The 23,232-nt window shown below is 37.6% G+C and overlaps 1 protein-coding gene across 6 annotated transcripts in view; it reads left to right on the top strand.

Annotated features, from left to right (window-relative positions):
• The window catches only part of CNOT6 (CCR4-NOT transcription complex subunit 6), an 83,825-nt gene extending 61,040 nt beyond the window's left edge, over positions 1-22,785 (top strand). For 3 of the 6 annotated variants that reach the window (XM_035290784.3, XM_054251957.2, XM_054251958.2), the window contains 8 exons: positions 8,717-8,821; positions 8,903-8,971; positions 10,038-10,195; positions 11,301-11,455; positions 12,053-12,207; positions 13,103-13,333; positions 15,506-15,708; positions 18,381-22,785. In XM_035290784.3, coding sequence (XP_035146675.1) covers positions 8,717-8,821; positions 8,903-8,971; positions 10,038-10,195; positions 11,301-11,455; positions 12,053-12,207; positions 13,103-13,333; positions 15,506-15,708; positions 18,381-18,593 — 1,289 coding nt within the window. In that variant the 3' untranslated portion in view covers positions 18,594-22,785. The remainder of the gene's footprint in view (positions 1-8,716; positions 8,822-8,902; positions 8,972-10,037; positions 10,196-11,300; positions 11,456-12,052; positions 12,208-13,102; positions 13,334-15,505; positions 15,709-18,380) is intronic. The other 3 variants (XM_035290786.3, XM_078364790.1, XR_004739600.3) reach the window with 2 other exon arrangements.
• Positions 22,786-23,232: the final 447 nt, after the last annotated feature.

The following is a 23,232-nucleotide window of genomic DNA, read 5'->3' on the forward strand; positions in this document are numbered from 1 at the left end:
ATGTCATACATTCTTGCCAGAACCAAAGTATTTGTCTCATGAATCAGTTCATACTATTTTCTTTGAAGTTGTTGCATAATGGCTGGCATTCTTCACTTTTTCTCCCTCAGATTTTTAAATGTTCTTCAAAATTGTGCTGCAGTGATAGAGTTAAAGGCAGGACTGTGACCTTAGGTGCTCATTCACTTTTTTTTCCTTAAACTGTTTATTTTGAGACATTTGTAGATTCCCATGCATTTACAAGAAATAATGCACAACAGTCCTGTCCTCTTTACCCAACTCGCTTCAATAGTAGCATCTTTCAAAACTATAGTTTTACATTATCGTACACAGAACAGTCAAGATACAGAATATTTTGTGAAATAAGCCAGACACAAATACAATGATCTCACTTAAGTGTGAAGTCTTAAAAAGTCAAACTCATAGAATTAGAGAGTATGTTCTCAGAGGTTGTTCTCAGAGGCTGGGGACAGGGGACAGAGTAGAAAGGAGAGATCTTGATCAGAGGGTACGCAGTTTCATTTACACAGGAGGAATAGGTCTGGTGATCTGTTGCATAGCATAGTAGCTATAGTTAATAATAATGTATAATTTTAAACAGCTAAAAGAACGGATATTAAATGTTTTCACCACAAAGAAATAACTATTGGATACTCAGAAGGCTGAGGCAGGAGAATTTTGCTTGAACCTGGGAGGTGGAGGTTGCGGTGAACAAAGATTGTGCCATTGCACTCCAGCCTGGGCAACAAGACTGAGACTCCATCTCAGAAAAAAGGAAAGAAATAAGTATTTGAAGTGATGAATATGTTGATTAGCCTGATTTGATCATTCCACCATGTATAACTGTGTGGAAACATCACATTTTTCCCCATAAGCATACTATTGTATGTCCATTTAGAAAAGGATGCGACTATTTCCATCACCGGAATATCCTTTTGTTGCACTTTTATAGCCATACCCCAGTCCACTCCTATAGTTTTGCTATTTTAAGAATGTCACTGAATGGAATCATACTGTATGCAGTCTTTTGAAATTGGCTTTTCCACTCAGGTTAATTATTTGGATATTTATCCTGTATAGATGAGACTAGTATTCTGTGATATAAATATCTCCTGGTTTGTTTAACCATTTACCTGCTGGAGGGCATCTGGGTGGCATCTAATTTGGGGCTGTTACAAATAAAGCTGCTGTGGACATTCAATGTACAAGTTATTGTGTGAAAATATGTCTTCATTTCTCTAGGATAAATATCCAGGAATATAATTCCTGGGCCATTTGGGGTTATGTTTTTAATTTTTTAAGTAATTGCTAAATGGTTTTCTATAGTGTCAGTACTGTTTAACATTCTAACCAGCACTTTCTCTACATCCTCACCAGCATTTGGTGGTGTCACTATTTTTATGTTAGCCATTCTGGTAGATGTGTAGTTATCTCGTGGTTTTGATTTATAGTTCCCTGATGGCTAAAGATATCCAATATCTTTGCAAGTGCTTATTTGTCATTGGCAATATTTTTCTTCTGTGACATTTTTTGTCTTGTATTGTTTGCTTTTTTAATGGGAGTCCTTTTATATTCTAGATATGAGTCCTTGGTGGGATATGTAGTTTGCACATTTTTCTCTTAGTAGGTAGCTTTTAACAAGATCATTGCCTAGCAAAAATTTTCAATTTTAATGAAGCCCAGTTTATCAGTTTTTTCTTCTATGGATCCTGATTTTTGTTTCAAGTCTAAGAACCCTGAATAGCTCTAAATCCCAAAAAGTTTTGTCTTAGGTTTTGTTTTGAAAGTTTTATGGTCTAGGCCGGGCGCGGTGGCTCAAGCCTGTAATCCCAGCACTTTGGGAGGCCGAGGCGGGTGGATCACGAGGTCAAGAGATGAAGACCATCCTGGTCAACATGGTGCAACCCCGTCTCTACTAAAAATACAAAAAATTAGCTGGGCATGGTGGCGCACGCCTGTAATCCTAGCTACTCGGGAGGCTGAGGCAGGAGAATTGCCTGAACCCAGGAGGCGGAGGTTGCGGTGAGCTGAGATCTCGCCATTGCACTCCAGCCTGGGTAACAAGAGTGAAACTCTTGTCTCAAAAAAAAACGTTTTACGGTCTTACGTTTTACATTTAAGTCTATGATCCATTTGGATTTAAGATTGAGTTAAGTTTAGCTCAAGGTTCTTTTTGTGCATGTGTGGCCTGGTTGTCCAGTTGCTCCAGCAGAATTATTGAAATATGATCTTACCTCCATTGAATTGCTTTTGCATCTTTGGCAAAAATCAGTTGAACATATTTATGTGACTCTGTTTCTGGATTTTTCATTGTTTCATTAATCTGTGTGTCCATCCTTCTGCCAACATCTGCAACTACCAATTCTGAGACACTAAGAAGGAATTGGCTCTTTGCCTGAGCCTCAGAAAGGGGCAGCTGTTCGTGACCACAGGGAACACACTCAAGGCAGCAGGGGTCTAGTGCCCAGGCACTTTTCTTAGGATGTGGTCCACAGAGAGGAGGAAAGAAATGTTCTTTAGTCTCAGAGACCAAGACAGACACATGGGAGGAGAAGGAGATGGTGAGGATGCATGATGAGTGGAGAGCCTGAGACAGGATCCATGCGATGGGAGGTGGTTCCTGTGAACGGGGAGACCTTGAGCAGTTGGGGCTGACTGGACTGGGCCCCCTGCTCCTCACAATGAGGCCTAAAGCTACGGCCTCGTATCCAGTGCTGTCCAGTGTTGCCCAGGAAGGCATGCCCTCCTTCGGCAGAAACAACTTTAAAAAAAACTGCTATTGCTTTTTAGACAAAAATGATATGGAGACTTTTATTTCATTGAGTTCCGCTTTTTAGTATTTCCTTTCTTCTTGCTTTTGTTCTTTTTTTTCTAGGTTCTTGAGGTGATAGATTATTGGATTGAGACTTTTGTCTTTATTAATGTTTACATTTAGTGTGGAAATTTTCTTCCCAGCCCTACTTTAGAAGCTATGTCCAGCAACAAATTTTGATATTTGTATTTGTATTTTCATTTTCACTAGCTCAGTACATTGTATTTATTTATTTATTATTTTGGGATGAGATCTGGCTGTGTTACCCAGGTTGGCTTCCAACTCGTGGGGACCAAGCAATCCTCCCACCTCAGCCGCTCAGGTAGGTGGAACTATAAGCACTTTACTCCCAGCTTAGTTATTGATTTTTAATATGATTTAATTGTGGTCAGAAAATGAATATTCTGTATGATTTCAATTCTTTTTAATTTGTTGAAGTTTGTTTGATGGCCTAGGATATGTTGTCCATCCTGGCATATGTTTCTTGAGCAATGGAAAAGAATGTGTTTTCTGTTTTTGGGTAGAAGGTTCTATAAATATCTGTTAGATCCTATATATTAACCTAATGTCTATTAGGTCGATGATAGTGAAGTTTTTGTTACGTGCTGTCACTTATTGAGAGAGGTGTTAAAGTCTCTACCTATAGTTTTAGACTCTGTTTTTCTCTTAGTTTTGTCAGTTTTTGCTTTTAAGATATTTTGCACTTCTCTTGTTTGGAAGTACACTTAGAATTGCTGTCTTCTTGAGATATTGACCGTCTATTATTACATAATGTTACTTTCTATCTCTGGCAATTTTATTTCCTCTGAAGTCCACTTTATCTGATATTAATATAACCACTCCTGCTTTCCTTTGATCAACTTTTGCATTGTATTATATATCTCTTACCATTCCTTTCCTGCTTCTATTGTTATATTTGAAGTGAGTTTCTGTGGACAGTATATAGTTGGGTCATATTTTTAAATCCATTCCACCAGTCTTTTAATTGGTATATTTAGACCATTTACATTTAAAGTTAATTGCTAAGTTAGGGTTTAAGTCTGCCATTTTATTTTTTTGTTTTCTGTTTCTCCATCTTTTTTTTTCCCCCCCTTTGCTTCTGCCTGCCCATGGGTTACTTAAACATATTTTAGATTCCATTTTGATTCTTCTGTAGTGTTTTTAGTATGCCTATTTGTATAGATGTTTCATGAATTCCTTTGGGTATTACACTGTATATGTATAACTTATCACAGTCTAGTGGGTGCTGTTTTACCAGTTCAAGGGAAATATCAAACCTTAACTCTCTTTACATCCTTTTATTCACTGCCATTGATAACAGTTCAAAATACTTTCTCTATAAATTTAGAATTACATTAGTTTTATTATTATTATTATTTGAGACAGAGTCTCTTGTTGCCCAGGCTAGAGTGCAGTGGCACTATCTCGGCTCACTGCAACCTCTGCCTCCTGGGTTCAAGCAATTCTTCTGCCTCAGCCTCCTGAGTACTTGGGATTATAGGCATGTGCTGCCATGCCCAGCTAATTTTTGTATTTTTAGTAGAGACAGGGTTTCACCATGTTGGTCAGGCTGATACTGAACTCCTGACGTTGTGATCCACCCACCTCAGCCTTCCAAGGTGCTGGGATTACAGGTGTGAGCTGCTGTGCCCGGTTGAAATTTTTTTTAACTGTCAAACATGATTTAGAAAACTTAAGAGAAGGAAATCCCATATTTGCCCATATTTTTTTGTTTGCTATATTGTTTTCTTCTTTCGTAATGTTCCAAAGTCCTCCTTTTATCATTTCCCTTGTATTTAGATAACATTTTTTAATGGTTCCCTTTGGGTAGATCTGTTGGCAACAGATTCTCTTGGTTTTTTTTTGTCATCTGAGATTATCTTTATTTCTCCTTAATTCCTGAAGATTATTTTCACTGGATATAAGATTCTGGGTTTGACAGTTCTTTCAACACTTGAAAAATACTTTGTCACTTCCTTCTGGAATGGTTTATGATGAGAAATCTGTTGTCATTCAATTTTTTTTTTCTCCTGCAGGTAAGGTGTCATTTTTCTCTGGCTGCTTTCAATATGTTTTTTCTTTGTCTTTAGTTTTCAGAAGTTTAATTATGATGTGTCTTGCTGTGGATTCCTTTGGGTTTTTCCTGTTTAGGGGTTCATTCTGCTTCTTGAATCTGTAGGTTTATATTTATTGCCATATTTTGAGAATCTTCAGCCATTATTTCTTTGAGTACTTTTTCAGCCCTGTCCTTCCGTGTCCTCAGCTTCCAAGGCTCTGATGACATGAATGTTACATCTTTTGTTATAGTCCCACAAGTCCCAGAGACTGTTCTTTTTCTTGTTGTTGGTCTCCCTCCCTCCATTCCTCCCTCCATTCCTCCCGTCCGTCCGTCCGTCCGTCCGTCCGTCCATCCGTCTCAGGCTGGAGTACAGTGGTACAATCTTGGCTCACTGCAGCTTAACTTCCCAGACTCAAGCAATACTCTCACCGCAGGCTCCTGAGTAGCTGGAAACACAGGCATATGCCACTATGCCTGGCAAATTTTGTTTGTTCGTAGAGACAAGGTTTTGCCATGTTAACAAGGCTGGTCTCAAACTCCTGGCTTCAAGTGATTCTCCTGCTTCAGCCTCCCAAAGTGCTGGGATTACAGGCATGAGCCACCCTGCCCAGCATTCATTTATTTTATTTTTCAGTTCTAATAGTTCCATTTGGTTTTAAATGTTTTATGTTTTATTTGCCTGAACTTTCTTTTTCTTTGCTCAGTTCTCCTGTTTTTTTTTTTTTTTATTTTTCAAGCATATTTATAATTTCTCTGAAACATTTTTGTCATGATCCCTTTGTCTTGGTTGGATAATTCTGTTTCTGTCATCTCAGGGTTGGAAGCTATTGTTTATCTTTTTGTGTTTGATATCTTCCTGGTTCTTGGTGTGGTGAGCTATTTTCATTTGAAACTGGACTTATATTATGAGACTCTAGATTTCATTTAAACTCTTTAATTTGGTCTTCTTTCCCTAGCACTGCTGTAGCAAGGCAACCAGGGCATTGTCTCCTTACAGCCAGTGGAGGTAGAAGTTCAGGTTCCACTTAGTTTTTATTGACACCTGGGAGTAGGGACTCCTTACTACTGCTGGTGGAGGTGATAGTTTTGGCTCTTCATGTGGTCTCCACAGACACCGCATTGGTGTGTCCTCATTACTGCAGGGAGATGGTTAAAGTCTTGACTGTACTTGACTCCTCTGACACCACCTCAGAGGGAGGAGGGGAAGCTCCATATCACCTCCTTTCTTTCTCTTGCAGCAGAAGTCTAGGCTCTCCATTTGCTCATTGCTGGCATGAGTAGAGATGGGACCACATTTTTTTCTTTAGTGTTAAGCTCGAGTAGAGTAATTCTTACCTAAAAACTTTTGTCTTTTTAGGTAGCCCTTCCCTGGTCCTTTGGCTTTTGTTAGGATTATTTTGGGTCTGCACCCATCAGTGTTTCCATGTTACTGGCTTCTTAGCTTCATGCTTGGGATAGCTGAGGCAAAAAGTAAACCCAGGGAGCTCATCCTGTGCCGTTTGTGAGGTCCTTCAGTCTCTGGCTATTCTACCATCTCTCCACGTTTCTGAGTTGTCTGTTTGTTTTACGTATAATAATGCAGTGCTGTTAGTTGTACCTAGTGGGAAGAATAGGGAAAAGTGTTTTTATTCCATCTACCCTGAAGTAACCTCTCATTTACTTGTTCCTTTCTCAGGACTCAGTGTAATGTTTTAATTCCAGCATTTTATTGTTAACTTTATTCATGGATATTATTTTCTTTGGCAGGTAGTGAAGAACAGATTAATTTCCATTTAAAAGAATTCCTCAAAGCAAGCAGATGTAGGTGACATCCACCATTGGGTTTCAGATACATTTATTAGAGTCATAAATGGGTCTTCGTATTTGGGGATGCTTTTTAGTTTACAAAGCAAGATCTTTAAGAGGGGGATCACATAGTTAGAAGCAGTCACTTCTTAATATTTTTTGCACTGGCAAGTAGTAAAAAGACAGTGTCACTATAGGTCTGGTTAGAATGGGCTGTTTACCTGATACTGAGAAGTTTTCAGTTGACTTCATTTTCTCAAGATATGTTTCACAAAGGGTCCTGATAGATTTCAGGTTATAACTGGCTATCTCACAGGATTATGACTCAGTGAAAACATGAAAAGGCTTTGGTGGGTATAAAGCACCACACATGTAAGAGAATGGTACTCTTGTAATTGTCTTCCTGCAAAGACCTACTTTGAACTTAGAGCAGCACATTTTTACTTTCTGTAATTCTTAGAATCCTAGAATCTTAAAACTGAAAGTGATCTTAAAGGTAAATGAGTGCCAGGCATGGTGGCTCACGCCTGTAATCCCAGCACTTTGGGAGACCAAGGTGGGTAGATCATGAGGTCAGGAGATTGAGACCACCTGACCATGGTGAAACCCCGTTTCTACGAAACATACAAAAAATTAGCTGGGCATGGTGGCGTGTGCCTGTAGTCCCAGTTACTCAGGAGGCTGAAGCAGGAGAATCAATTGAACCCGGGAGGCGGAGGTTACAGTGAGCCAAGATTGTGACACTGCACTCCAGCCTTGGCGACAGAGCAAGACTGTCTCAAAAAAAAAAGGTAAATGAACTTTGCCATTTTTCCCATCCATGCAACTCAGCTTCTTTGAAGGATACTCCACTAGCTTACAGCACAGGGTGTCTCAAATCGTTAGCAATGTTTGCCAATCTCTTCTGTTCTGCCTTGGCCTTTCCTGTTAGATCTTAGCTCTCTGTTCTGCTTTTTGAGTCTAGTCTTTTATGAGAGAATAGGAAAAAACCACTTCTCTGGGTTGTGGTCATTCTTTTTCTTTTTTTGAGGAGGGGTTGTGGTCATTCTTATCTGCCATATCCTTTCATTTTTCTTCATTTTGTATGGTTAAGATCTTTGACCATTTTACCTGCTTTCTTCAATCTGCAGAATTTGAGTTTCTTAAAGTGGTGCTGTGGCATCCAGAATAATACACAACGCTTGTGTAGGACGGATAGGCACTTTGCTCCATGAAACCCTGCACTGCACTGTTGTTATTTGTAGTGTTTTTTCTCATGTACATAGAAACCCTTCTGAGAGGATTTGAGAGTCTTGTAGGTATATGTAAATCATTGTATTTGCTCTGATTTTGGCACAAAACAGTTACTGAATTTACAGGTGGCCCTGGGATATTTTCCCCCCTCCTTAGCAAGTTAATTCTTAAGTCTGTCCTATTTTGTTGCTTTATTCAGTATGACTGTAGAAAATCTAAGTGCAAGTGTACATTTGTCATTAGGATGTTTTCTTGTTGGCATTGTAGAGTTTTTTGATTTTTCTGACACATTACGCTGGCTTTCATCCTTCCCTTCACTGTTTCCTCTTCCCGACCACTCCCCCAGTCATCTGCCTGCCCCGTTTGTGTTTTATTCATTCCTGTTTGTTATAACAATCTGTGTTATTGAAAGTGTTGGTGAGGCAGGGTCAGATACAGAGCATTTCTGATTGACATCAGCTCATTAATAATCCTGTTTTGACTTTGTGTATAGAACATGGTATGAATCATTTTTACTTTTACATAAAAAACTGGGAAAAAAAGATATTTTCTATATGTTTGACATTTTACTAGTAACTATAACATTGTTATAAATAATCTGATAATATTGATACCTTTTTTTTTTTTTTTTTTTTTAAGATAGGGTTTCACCATGTTGGCCAGGCTGGTCTTGAACTGCTGACCTCAGGTGATCCACCCACCTCGGCCTCCTAAAGTGCTAGGATTACAGGCGTGAGCCACCACTCCCAGCAATATTGGTACATTTTAAAATTTTGAAACATATTTAGTACCTAGTTTCATTTTACCTATTTTAAAAATATTTCCAGGAAATCCCCTTACCCAGGATATATTGAACCTTTATCAGGAACCAGATGGAACAAGACGGCTGCTGAACTATTTGCTTGATAATTTGTCAGGTACTGCAAAAAGAAGTAAGTGGTTATTTGTTTAAACCTTTTTATTAGGAAAATGTGTAAGAATATTGCTTAACTCTTTATTTTCTGTTCAACTAGTTTCAACAGAACAACCACCTCCAAGGTCTTGGATTATGTTACAAGAACCAGATAGAACAAGGCCAACTGGTTGGTAGTCTTTTATTTTTTAACTGTTATTTTTGTTCACTTTCTGTAAGCCTAACAGTATTGTCAGCATGCTTAGATAACAGGTAGCATTAAGATAGAATGCTTAAGGTTGATTTAGTTTGGGAGGTAATAAAAAAAAAAGAAATTTTTGCTCACATGACCTCTATATATACTATGTTGTGTTATATAGAAAGTGTGCTATAAAGCAGTGCTTATCAAATGGACAGTTTATCCCCCAGGGGACATTTGGCAATGTCTGGAGACTATTTTGATGGTCATAACCGGGGAGAAGTGCTGCTGACTGCTAGTGGCTGGAGACCAGGGATGCTGCTCAACATCCTATATAGTACCTGGCACAGGACCCCACAACAGACTTCATCTAAAATGTCAGTGGTGCCTCTCTTGTTGAAAAACCCTTCTATAATTTATTGATGAAATTCACTTAAAATGAATACACTCAAATCTTTCTCTGTTAGAAGTTTCCAAATCCTAGCATGTTCCAAATGGATTTGACACTACTGAGTTATAAGAGGGCTAAAACCCTTACTTAAGAGGAAAATTGAACTAATGATCTCTAATCTCCTTTTAACCTAAATTCTACGAAAATAGTTTGGGAACTGTCATGGCGTGTGTAACAAAATTTAATCTATGATACCATTTTTATTTTACATAAAATAATAGTTGTCCTGTAGGAGAAAATGAGACATGCCTATTAAGGAAACCGGCTTTCCTACATTAACAGTTGGTGGCATGGTAGAAGGAGTCGAGAAATGAGGAATGTTAGGTTCAGAGACTGAAGGGCTCACGAGCTTAGACTTTTCACTTCCAAATCTTCTGTGCCTACCTCTGTAGCAGGTGTAGTACATTGTATTCTAACTTGTTCACTTATCTGTCCTGCTTGCATTATCCATGTTTATTTATCCCCTATGTGTGGCATATAGTAGCTTTTCAGTGGCTGTAGATTGAATGAATACAGTCAAACTTAACATTTAAGTGAAAACCATTATTGAAATTCTATATTTTCTTCTGCCACGTGTGTGAATAAGTAAAGTTATCTTTCCTACAGCCTTGTTTTCTGTCATGTGCTATAATGTTCTTTGTGATAAATATGCGACCCGGCAGTTATATGGCTACTGTCCATCATGGGCACTAAACTGGGACTACAGGAAAAAGGCCATTATTCAAGAAATCTTGAGCTGCAATGCTGATATCGTAAGTCTTCAGGTAAGTCAGACAGAAGAGAGTTGACCTAACATTGATAAAGCAAGGAGCAAACTAGTAATACATTACACAGATACATTTGAAGTTTCAGCTGTGGTAGTTCTTAAAGCACTGTTTTGTTTTGTTTTGTTTTTTATGTTATTAATGAATCGTGGGAGGACTGTCTGCTTTGCTTTGCAGTACTGTGTTGCAAAATAAGCAAATGAGTTAAGTTGGGTTTTATACATTTGCTATGACTGCTAAATACTCACCTCCCTCCTCCCTCCAATGTCCCTGCACACTATTTTTGAAATGGGTGGCAAAGTTACTGAAATTCTGGCATGGTCAAGCTATAACTTTGTATTCCTGACCATGTTATTAGAACAATTAAGGCACAGTATAAAAAGGACTGACCTTGGCACATAATCATTTTGGGTTCTCAGTCCAGCTCTCATAGTCACTTGCATAATCTTGAACATGTTACTTTCTCTGGAAGGGTCTGAAGTTACGATTTACAAAGTTTCTTCCATCTCTGTGATTCTCAGTCCACATCAATTCTAAGACATAAGGAAATACACATGCATAGAAGTATGTGTCTTTCCATTCATTGTTCCTTAACAGCAATGAATTGCCCTTGGCAACTGGTACCTGTAAAATGACAAGTAGGTGTTCCAGTTGGTTTCAGATAAATAGCATTGAAAAGATGTTACTTTTTTTTGGGGTGGGAGACAGGGTCTTGGTCTGTCCTCCAGGCTAGAGTGCAGTGTTGCTATCTCAGCTCACTGCAACCCCCGCCTCCTGGGTTCAAGCGATTCTTAGCCTCCCTAGTAGCTGGGATTACAGGCATGCACCACACCCAGCTAATTTTCGTATTTTTAGTAGAGATGGGTTTTGCTATGTGGCCAGGCTTGGTCTGAAACTCCAGGCCTCAAGTGATCCATCCACCTCTGCCTCCCAAAGTGCTGGGATTATAGACATGAATCACCATGCCTGGCTTGAAAAGATGTTACATTCTTGTCTGCAGACTAGTCCTTTGAAATTATTTCAAGCTCTCAGACTATAAATAAAAGTCAATATGCAGGGCTAATTTTTGTCATATGAAATAACTGTTCTGTTTACAATATTTCAGGAGGTTGAAACGGAACAGTATTACAGTTTTTTTCTGGTAGAACTGAAAGAACGTGGCTATAATGGATTCTTTAGTCCTAAGTCTAGAGCTAGGACAATGTCAGAACAAGAGAGGAAACATGTTGATGGCTGTGCAATATTCTTCAAGACAGAAAAGTAAGTCATCTTGTTTTTAAAAAAGAAAATTTTCTCAGTATTTGCAGGGTGGGGGCCAAGGGTGTGGAAATTAATTGGCAAATGAGAGAATGAGGCACTATATTATTACTCAAGAAAATAATGCTATTTGACCTAGGGGATTTTTGTTTGTTTTTAGTCATCAAAAATAACCTTGTTTTGGAGACATGCTTAAAGTACTGCTGTTTCTTCAGGTGTTTACTAGGGTTTAACTCCAATTGTTAATTGAATCACCAAGTAGTTAAAATTCCCTCTAGGATGGTGCAGGGATTCTTAAATCCATACTTTAAAAAAGAATTGTTTAAAAATTACAAGGTAGAATATTTCAACATAAAACCTAAACAAGATGACTACATTTTTTTAAGTTGTAATTTTCAAATTGTTATTTGTATCAGTAACAGACTTAGTGCAACTTTAAATGGATGTGGAAAGCTTGGTGCTAAACGTGAAGGATTTTCCATAATGTGATTTAAGTGCCATCATATCTGTTAAGGAAGTTTGGGAAAACTACAGTTCCCACAAAGCTAACCTCTTGGTATTCCCAACTCTGTTTGTGTGTGTGTTTTGTTTTTGTTTTAGATTTACTTTGGTTCAGAAACACACTGTTGAATTTAATCAGCTAGCCATGGCAAATTCTGAAGGGTCTGAAGCTATGCTGAACAGAGTCATGACAAAAGATAACATTGGAGTTGCAGTACTGCTAGAACTTCGAAAGGAATTGATTGAAATGTCATGTGAGTGGCCTTTTCACTTCCTGTAAAATTGACCACCAAAATTTAATAGTTCTGACTAGACATCTTCAAAAGAATAGAAAACAGAAATTTCATTGTGTATTAAAGGTCTTGTCTAACACCTGAAGAAACTCAGTGAGAATTTGTCTTTTCTAAAATGTATCTCTTTTTCTCTGCCACAAAGCTTTTGAGAAAGCATTAGCCCATTAAAGTATTACAAAACTTGAAAAGCATTAAAAAACCTTTTTTTCTCTTAAGAATTTTTTATGTAAAAGAAATGTTGAAGTAAATATTAAAGTAACTGCTCAGGGGTAAGAAGTCTATACACTTTTATAATTTTTTGGCAGCAAGGATATTTCTGTAAGCTAACTTCTTTTCCTGATCTCTTTAAAATAATTGTTTTCAAGGTCTTGAGTTTTGGATAAATGGACCACTTCAAATTGAAAGTATATATAAGTGACCATTATGCCAAGAGCTGAAACTTTGTCACTTGAGCAGTTGGAATAGGGATATTTAATGTGAAGTATAGAAAAGATGGAAACAGGACTTAGAGTTGTCTTAAATTTAAGAAAGAGCATTTAGATTTAATTTTGTGAGGCTTGATTTCGGACATCCAAACTAAGACCAAAAGTTTGAAGGAGACAGAATTTTAAAACTTAAGCTGTCCCGAATAGGTGGGGTTATTTTTGTACAAGTAGTGAATGCCCTGTGCTGGAAGCATCAACCCAGTTTTAGATGTGTATTTCTTGGGTTTGTTGTGGGTCACATTTAGTCATCAGGGGGGAATTTTAGGTGACTTTTCTATTCTGGGACTCAGATTGCTTTCAGACACTGTAAGAATATCTGGGCTGATGGGCGGGTTTTGTCTGTTTCTTTGTTTTGTTTTTATCTAATATAGCTGGAAAGCCACATCTTGGAACAGAAAAACAACTTATTCTTGTGGCTAATGCTCACATGCATTGGGACCCTGAATACTCTGATGTGAAGTTGGTGCAGACTATGATGTTCCTCTCGGAAGTGAAGAACATTATTGATAAAGCCTCTCGTAACCTCAAATCCAGTGTATTGGGAGAATTTGGAACTATTCCACTTGTGTTATGTGCAGATCTTAATTCTTTGCCAGATTCTGGTAAGAAAATAATGTGTTTTATGTAGAATACTTTTGACGTAAAATGATTTAGTAATGTATTGTTTCTGATCATTCCAAATTAAGTCCAAATAAAAATTCCGTTTGTAATGGCAGCTATGAGCAGGTTTGTAATGTGTAGGGGTAGAGGAGCTGTTTTGAAGATGAAATGGTATTATGGAAAGGATGTAATCATCTTGAATAAACACATAATAAACACATAGGCAATAACTCGAAATGACTCTTTAAAGAACATATTTTATTATCCCCAAGTCAGAGATAATTATGGTTATTAAGACAGCCTCTTTGAGATTCCAGCATGTGGTAGTATAATCACAGTTTAAATTTGAGTTAAAATTACAGAATCTCAATTTTGCATATATTTGTAACTTGGCTAGAAAAATACACCTCAGGTGGAAATTGAGCTCCTTTATTTACACACATAACAGTCAAGTTTTTTTTTTTTTTTTTTTGAGATGGAGTCTTGCTCTGTCGCCAGGTGCCAGGCTGGAGTCAGTGGTGCAATCTCAGCTCACTGCAGCCTCCACCTCCTGGGTCCAAGCAATTCTACTGCCTCGGCCTCCTGAGTAGCTGGGACTACAGGCATGGGCCACCACACCCAGCTGATTTTTGTATTCTAGGAGAGATAGGATTTCACTATGTTGGCCAGGATGGTCTTGATTTCTTGACTTGTGATCGGCCCATCTCAGCCTCCCAAAGTGCTGGAATTACAGGTGTGAGCCACCGTGCTTGGCCAAAAGTCAAGCAAGGATCTTGACTTTTGTTAAAATGTAGAATACAGAAAGCTGGATCTGGAATGCTTTCCATATATAGTATACAATAAACAATAGCTCTTGTAATAAAAGCTATTTTTTCCCTTTTGTGTTTAAATTCATTTATACTCTTATACAAACAGGAATACTTTTCCTTGGACTTGAATGTATACATGAACACACACACACATGCACATTTGGAAGCACACGTTGACATCACAATAGATAGGACCATTAGGAAGAAAGAAACTGGCCGCATGCTGTGGCTACGCCTAGTAATCCCAGCACTTTGGGAAGCTGAGGCGGGCAGATCACTTGAGGCCAAGAGTTCAAGACCAGCCTGGCCAACATGGTGAAACCATGTCTCTACTGAAAATATAAAAAATTAGACATGGTGGTGCACACCTGTAATCCCAGCTTCTTGGGAGGGTGAGGCACAAGAATGACTTGAATCCTGGAAGCAAAAGTTTCAGTGAGCCAAGATTGAGCTACTGCATTCCAACCTGGTTGACAGAGTGAGGCTATCTCAAAAAGAAGGAGGAGGAGGAGAAGAAAGAAACTGAGTTAAAATTTGATTTCAGGGAAAATAAAGCTATCTAAAATCTTCTGTAATTCTTTATTCCAGCTCATCAAGTTAATCCGGTTATTACTACTACTACCACCAAAGCAGTTGAGTAGTAGTCTCTGGCAGTTTGTCTACATGCTTTCTACTTTCTTTGTAGCTACAAAGTATCTGAGGAATAAAGAGAAAATCTAGTCAAACATTAACATGCAAGACCCATTTCAGCATTGTGAAATACAGTATTATAATAGCAGGCAGGTCAGAAAATGTCCAGCCTTGCTAATTGGTGAATAAAATACAAATTAAAATATATTTGTAGAGCCCATCTTGTGCTTAGTAAATTGGGAAAATAATTCACTAGGGATGGGTAAGTTTGCTCTGTGACTAGTTGGTGGTATTCTCTTCCATAGTTGGCAGTATTATAAAGTGGCACATTCAGTCCTAATCTTGGGATTTTATACCAAGTAAATAATTGAGCATAAGCAGAAATCTACACACTAAGATGTTGATTGTGGTATTACCTTTAATTCTTTTTAAAAAGTGGAAACTACCCTGTATTTTACAAAATTAGTAGTAAATATTATCCACCAGCCCAACTGCATTGTGCAGCCATTAAAGAATGATATTTGGGAAGACACATGTTTATAAAGCGAAGTGTAAACTGTTCAATATTCTGTGATTACAATTGTGTAAAAATAGATTTGGACAAGTCCTGGCAAATATAAAAAGTAATGTTTTGGAACCTGGGAATAGTGTGGTTTAAAACTTTTTACTATTACATGATCTTTTAAAATTACTTTTTGTTTATATTTGACAATAAAAAATTTGTCTTCATTGTAGGTGTTGTAGAATATTTGAGCACGGGTGGAGTAGAAACAAATCACAAAGACTTTAAGGAGCTGAGGTATAATGAAAGTCTCACAAACTTCAGCTGTCATGGGAAGAATGGAACCACCAATGGAAGGATCACTCATGGTTTCAAGTTAAAGAGTGCCTACGAGAGTGGTCTGATGCCTTACACGAATTACACATTTGATTTCAAGGTGTGTCTTGAGACTGATAAGTTTTTCAAATCTCTATTTTACTGGCAAGTTTTCTGATGCATTATTATGTTTTTAAAAATGTGGTTGTGTGTTCAGACTGGAATGAAGCAGTCTTGAATTCATTGACAACAATATTGTTTGTTTTATGTTTGAGACAAGGTCTCACTTTGTCAGCCAGGCTGGAGTGCAGTTGCATAATCACGGCATGAAGGCTGAAATGATCCCCTCACCTCGGCCTCCCTAGTAGCTGGGACTATAGGCACACACCACCACGCCTGGCTAATTCTTGTATTTTATGTAGAGATGGAGTCTCACTATGCCCAGGTTGGTCTTGAGCTCCTGGCCTTAAATGATTCTTCCACCTCAGCCTCCCAGAGTTCTGAGATTACAGGCGTGAACCACTGCACTCAGCCAGTAATATTTTTTTATTACTGTTTTTAGAATTTCATGTGATTAGTGTCACAACCTTACTTTGTAGATATTTATTCCAATATTTTCCAGGATAAGAAGTTAGATCAAATAATCTGTAAAATTCCTAAGCTGACTTTTCACCTTTTGGTGACAATTACATTTCTTATATTCTCATTATTAACAGCTAGATATGCTGAACCATGCTATCTAATTTGGGTGGCAGTTGGGGTAAGGTGTTCCTTTTCTTACATTGTAATTTAACTGAAACTAAATTATTTTGAATGTCAAAATGTGGTTATTAGCTGTTTTTAAATGTTTCTAAGATACATCTTTTTTTGCCCCCAGAGACAGTCTTGCTCTGTTGCCCAGCCTGGAGTTCAGTGGCACAATCTTGGCTCACTGCAACCTCCCCCTCCCATATTCCAGTGATTTCTCATGCCTCAGCCTCCTGAGTTGCTGGGATTATGTGTGCACCCCACCACACCCAGCTGATTTTTGTATTTTTAGTAGAGACAGAGTTTCATCATGTTGGGCAGGCTGGTGTCGAACTTCTGGCCTCAAGTGATTTACCCATCTTGGCCTCCCAAAGTGCTGGGATTATAGGCATGAGCCACTGCACCTTGCCAGACTCTAATCATTTTTTTTATTTAGTGCTATGTCACTTTCTTGTGTTTAACTATCCTTTTTTTTTGGCCGGAACGGGGGCTTCTCCATTGTTGCTGTAGATAGGTTTAACTGTCCTTTTTTAAAAAAAAGAGAAAAAGAGATGTCGTTTCAGTCTGTCATCCAGGCTGAAGTACAGTGACATGATCATAACACACTGCAGCCTTGAATTGGGCTGAGGCAATCCTCCTGCCTCAGCCTCCCCACTAACTAGGACTACAGGTGTGTGCCACTGTGCCCAGCTAATTTTTTTTTGTAATTTTGTTTTTTTTTTAAGACAGGGTCCTCCTATATTATCCAGCCTGATCTCGAATCCCTGGCCTTAAGCAATCCTCCTGCCTTAGCCCTCCAAAGGAGGCTAAGATTATAGCCAGGAGCTGGGATTATAGGCAGGAGCTACTGCAACTGGCTCAACTGCCTTTTAAACTACTTTTTGCATTTCTGCTTTCTTAACTCCTAGCTTTCTATTTCTAAGCTGCTGGCAAAGTAATAATTTACATTAGATTGTCAGAGTGTAAATAAGAGTTTTTAGATAGTATCTCTGGAGCTCTTACACTTTAGAGTATAGTAAGTAAAGCCCCTGTTTATCCTCAAGTGCCCCTTCCTTTCAAATTCTTAAGGAGGCATTGAAGAGAAGGCATGGGTGATAGCCAAAGGGTGGGAAAGCTTAGGGTTTTTTTCTCTTTATGTTGCTGATGGAGGCACGAAGAAGACACTTAAATGTGCTTCAGAGTGCATTTGGGCAAGAGCATGTAGAGGAGAGGAGCAGAACCATCAGATGGGAACAGTTTGTTAGATGCCATGCTGGGGTGCTGCTGAGAGAGAAGGGACAGGTAGAGACAGCCCTGCCCTCATGTAGCTGAGATGTGATGAGAGAGACAAGTCTCAAAAATGACACCTTGAGATGGCCATTAGCAAGGGAAGTGAATCAATAGTGAGAAGTAGTAAGTAGGTGGGAGCAGGATTCAGGAAGGTCTTTGGAAAGCAGTTGAACCTGACACTGAAAGATTAAGAAGGAATTAACCTCATAGCAAGTGTTACAGGCAGATTGGAGAGTGACTGAGTGTGTGTGTGTGTGTGTATGTGTGTGTGTGTGTGTGTGTAAGTCCTGAGGCAGGAAAGAGCTTGGTACCTAATATTAAGAAGGAATTGATATCATAACAAGTGTTCCAGGCAGAATGGAGAGAGAGAGAGTGTGTGTGTGTATGTGTGAGTGAGTGAGTGAAGGTCGGGAGGCAGGAAAGAGCTTGGTACCCATAGTTTCCCCTCCCACCCTCACCCCTTTCTCACTCCAAAGGCTAGTGTGGCAGGGAAAGTGGTGCAAATTAGGTTAGGAAAGAGAAGCAGAGGCTACATCCTGAAGGGTCTTAGATCTTGTTAAAGATCCAGGTAGGGAGAATGCTTCATTCTGCTGGATTTGACATTTTGTGGGAGGAACCATTTGGTGTATGTAGTACAGATCTCATCCTACAAGCTAATAAGTTTCACTTGTTTAGTTCTGTTCACCAAACATGACTGTAAAGACATGTCTTGAAAGCACTCAGAATTTTCCTGTTGTCTTATGTGGTGCTTATATCTTTCTTTCTGTTGTTTTTCAGGGTATAATCGACTACATTTTCTATTCTCAACCTCAGCTGAACACCTTAGGCATTCTGGGCCCTCTGGACCACCACTGGCTGGTTGAGAATAACATCAGTGGCTGCCCACACCCCCTCATCCCCTCTGACCACTTCTCACTTTTTGCACAACTGGAGCTCTTACTGCCGTTCCTGCCCCAAGTCAATGGCATCCACCTTCCTGGCAGGAGGTAGTCAAGCACCTTCAGAGGACAGCCTCGATTCACTTGTAAACTTGGGAAAATCTGAACATAGGGGAGTGAGGTATGGCCACTGAGGGTTTTTGTTTGCTTAAGAATGATTTGAATTTTCAATCTGATTATTTGATAAGGATATAGTATGAAAGCCAGGTGCTAGCAACAGACAAATTCTGAGCCCAATATGCTTTATACTGCTAGACAGGGATTGGTGTGTTTGCACCTATCTTTAATTTGTTATAAGAAATTTTCCTATTTCCTCTATCCAATATAATATTTTCATGCCTTGAAATAGGAAAATGTTTGAAGAGCATATTCTCTTTGCACAGAAATCTGTAGCACTACTTTTTTGAGGCCAGTAGTAACATCCAGAGACCATTCTTCCATACTTTACTCCCTCCTTTTTCAGACTTGTTTGTAAAATATAGAATTTGAATTTAGCCTTTATGATTGTATATGATCCACAGAAGACCTGATTTATGAAATTTTGTACTAAAAAAAAAATCATTTGGAAATGATTGTATTGTAAACTAAGGCTAAATTTTTTTTTAAACCTGTTTCATGTGTTATAAAGGCCAGCTTGTAAAAGAAGCTGCAACAGACTTTCTCTGCTCATGATTTGCACTCTTAGGGTTTTGTTAGCCCTTTTGTACTACTTTATTTTTAAATTGAGAACATGGTTCTTTAAATATAAATCTGCTTAAACCTTAGGATGTTTTCAGACCCGAGGCAACTTATTCATGAATTTTTACGAAAACATCTACCAGGACAGATAAGCTGAACAGTGATGATCTGTAGGCATTTATGGACTGAATGTAATGGTTGATATATGTACATTCTGATATTTTTAAGTCTTTAACTTTTTTAAGTTAAAAAACTACAGCTGCTTAGGTACAGCTTAACTCCTTTTTGAGATACTTCCTGTCCTATCTCCACTGTGCCTGCCTAAATTTGTTCTCACCAAGCACTGCCTGTGCATGCAGAGAAAATCTGTGCATCCTCTTTTATATTTTTAAAATACTGTTTAACATTTGTGAGAATTTTATGAAAATGCTTTTGTATGAGCTGTGGCTTTTTTTCCATTATGAAGCATCAAATATCGCATTTTGGAACATGTTTATAGGGTGGGTCCCTGGATCTTTGCTCACCAGATCCAAGCACTGCTTCTTGGTGTCATTGCAGTGTACTGCTTGTCACCCAGAGTACTACTATCATGTGAATTCTTTTTGTTGTCCGTGTATTCCTTAGTCTTTTTTTTTTTAATCATTCCTTATTTAAGAAGAAGTAATTTTCCATTTATGAAGCAGTATAAATTAGATGCATTTTCAAAACAGGTCCCTAAGACAATTGTTCAGATCATTTTTAAAATGACTAAGTCATTTTAGTATGTCGACCAAGATAAAAGTTACATCACACCCTCTATTTTGCCCGTAGTGCTATTAGTAGAATAGAAATGAAAACCAGCTTTAACTTTGCAAAGTGAACGTGTACTACATGGTCTGTTCTCATTTATTCATTATTCTGTTAAAAGTCAAATGAATTGAGAGGGAGCTTGGTCAAACTGCTTTTGTTTCAATTGCAGGCAGGGGAGCAAAAGGACACCACGTGAGCATTAGGAAAAGAAATGTTGACTGTTATTAACAATTTTTATACAGAGAGTGAGTCATTTTGGATAATGACGTAAAATTTTATGAAAAATGTTCAGCACTTAAATGTGCTTATTCTGTTTTTAAGAGAAAATAAAATTACATACTGTTTAAATAAATGATTCTTTTTTTTTTTTTTTTTTCCTTTTAGAAAATTCTCCAAAGGGTTTTGATCTTGAATCTTTGTCTTGGACCTGTTTTTTCCTTTGAGGGTTTTTGTTGTTTTTTTTAAGATTTCATTGTGATGTTTTGGTTTTGTTTTTTTGCTTTTTGTTTAAGTTGTGCTGACACCAAACACATCCAGTTTATAATCAGTACATTGGAAAGCTGGGATTGATGTAGAACCAGTACATAACTTTTTATGGAGTTTTTGTCATTGGTTTTTTTTTTTTTTTTTGGTGAAGTGTGAATAAAAGGTATGTTTACTCATTTTTCCTAAACACTGTGTTGGTAATATGCATTATGACAATTTCCAGTGAAGGTGAGCTGGAGCTAGTTGGACTAATGAGACTGAGGAAGCAGTCTTTCCTACGATCTGCATTATGTAATCACAGGTCCAGAGAGCTTTATGGAAGGGGAAGGGGAGGAGCACTTACTTATTTTGTATTTGTTCATGGAGGACGTAATCTTTTCGTAGATGCTGGAACTAGAGTGCACTTGTTAGATGCTAAAGGTTTGAGCTTTACACAAAATGTATTCATCTGTATTTGTTATTGTCTATAATATATTTGAATTGGGGGCAGCATATTAAGATATAATGGCCTGTTATGTCTTGAAAATACTTGTTTTGCCTCTTCCAGGCATACTGCATTATGTGGATCAGTTTGAACAGCTTCTCCATCTTAATTTGGAGACTGATAAATTGAACCAAGAGTGTAGATTTACAATTTAACCTTCAAAAGAGGAAGAAATATTTGGGGTCTATAGGGAATAAACAGTCACACCAAAATAGACTATGATGCTTTTGTTAAGCAAGGTTTCATGTTTTAGGTATTTTCTGTGTCTTAAATAATTTCCGATAATCTATACTTTATAAAATGCAATAAAAACTAGTATGTTTTCACAGTGTAGATTCTTTTTCAAAAATTCTGTAACAAATATATTTAATGTGTTGCCATAATGTAATTTCAGTGTTTTTGCTGGATAAACCCATTTTAGAAATGTTTTACAAAAAGTTTGAGGCATGTTTTCTGTTTTAAAGATCAGGTTTTTGGAGGCACTCAAGTCCTTGTTGCAAATCTCTTGAAGTACAGCTTTACCATATTAGTGGTAATTATTTATACCTTGAGAATTTAAATATTGTTTGTCAAGTTAATTTATGGCATAATTTAAGCTAAAGTTGTATAAATGAATTGTTGAGTGCAACTTTAATAGTCCCAAAGATAGGCAAAGAACATCTCCAAAAATGTGTGTGTGTTTTTTTCTTTTGATTTAGTGACAACCAGGAAAACTTACTTGGGGTTATTAGCACTTTCAAACTTAAGGACATTACTAATTTGGATGGAATGCACTTCTAAATGTTTAAATTAAAATTTCAAAGCTCTTCTGAGATTCAGGTTCTCAATAATAACATTGAAGTTTTAGAGTTTCACTCTGTACAATTTAAATTTATGGAACTAGTTTCCATAGTGACTTCTTAGGTTTTGAGCTCATATAAGGACAGAAGTCAACCTAGGCAAAACAGTTAACAAATGTTGCAGATAATTCCAAGAACACCTTTAGCAGATGTTTCTTCACTATTCATAAACAGTATTTTAAGATGTTCACTTTGCTTTTCTTTTTGGTTACATACTTTTTAATAGCTGGTATGTTGAAGTAGTGTCTAAAAGTATCAGTCTTTATTCACAGTACATTATATTGTGTAATGCACTGGACTAACTCTTGTTTACCATTCATGTAACAAAACCCAGCACATTATCTGCACTATAAGCTCAAAGAATGTCACATTTGCCCAGGCAGCTCTTTGATAAGGGTGATGGGAAACTGAATATATATCATATGGACTGGTGGTAACAAGGGCTTTTACTGTTATTTTCAGTGGAACCTTCTCGGTCAAATTGTAACTAGCTAGTATTATATTTATATACAGGGTCTTTTTTCTTTACCGATGTATTTTCCTACTCATAGCCAACCAATAAATTCAGTATCTGTTTCAAATATTTTAGAAGTGTAATTTATATAGCTGTAGTACTGAGGTTTGAGGAAAAATAAATGTTAATCAGCAGACCACGTATTTAAAATTCTGAATCATCTGGGACAGGGTTGTAACTCACCCTTACAAAGGGAAGAGTACAGGGGAACAGGGCCATGATATGGGGAAATGGTGTAAACAAATGTATTTCTTTATTGGCTGTGTTATTCTGTATAACACTCATATCTTTGCCAAAGTTCAATTTTATATTTAGGCAACTGATGGTCCTTTTGCATTTAGGATTTTCATTGTTACCGTATACCTCATAATATAAGAAATGGGCTCATGTGTCTTCCATCTTTTGGAAGGAGGTTGACATATTTTAAATAAATGCTTTTAAATACAGTAGCAAACGTTGTGTTGGGGTTATAATAATTCATTAAGTGTTTTACTTGTTGCATGTATTTTGTTGTATATGTGAACCTTAAAAACGCTTGACTTCCTGAGTCTTCAAGATGTCAGCTTACAATTGAGAAAACAACATGAGTTCCTTTACTTTTAGAAACTACTTCTACAAGGTAAATTTTTATGTAGATGCGGGAAAAATCATTTAAAATCCGGACAGTTTAGATTAAATGAATATTTGCTTTGATCTCCGATTTTTAAAGTAGGCATGTTCTACTTAATTCTTAGTACAGTGATGCACGTTAGGGGGATATATTCTGAGAAATGCATCCTTAGGTGATTTTGCCATTGTTTCTACATCAGAGTGTATTTACACAAACATGGGTGGTGTAGCCTCTTACACATCTAGGCTATGTGGCTTAGCCTATTGCTTCTAGGCTAGAAACCTGTACAGC

The sequence above is a fragment of the Callithrix jacchus genome, chromosome 2 (genome assembly GCF_049354715.1).
Source record: "Callithrix jacchus isolate 240 chromosome 2, calJac240_pri, whole genome shotgun sequence".
Lineage (NCBI taxonomy): Eukaryota > Metazoa > Chordata > Mammalia > Primates > Cebidae > Callithrix > Callithrix jacchus.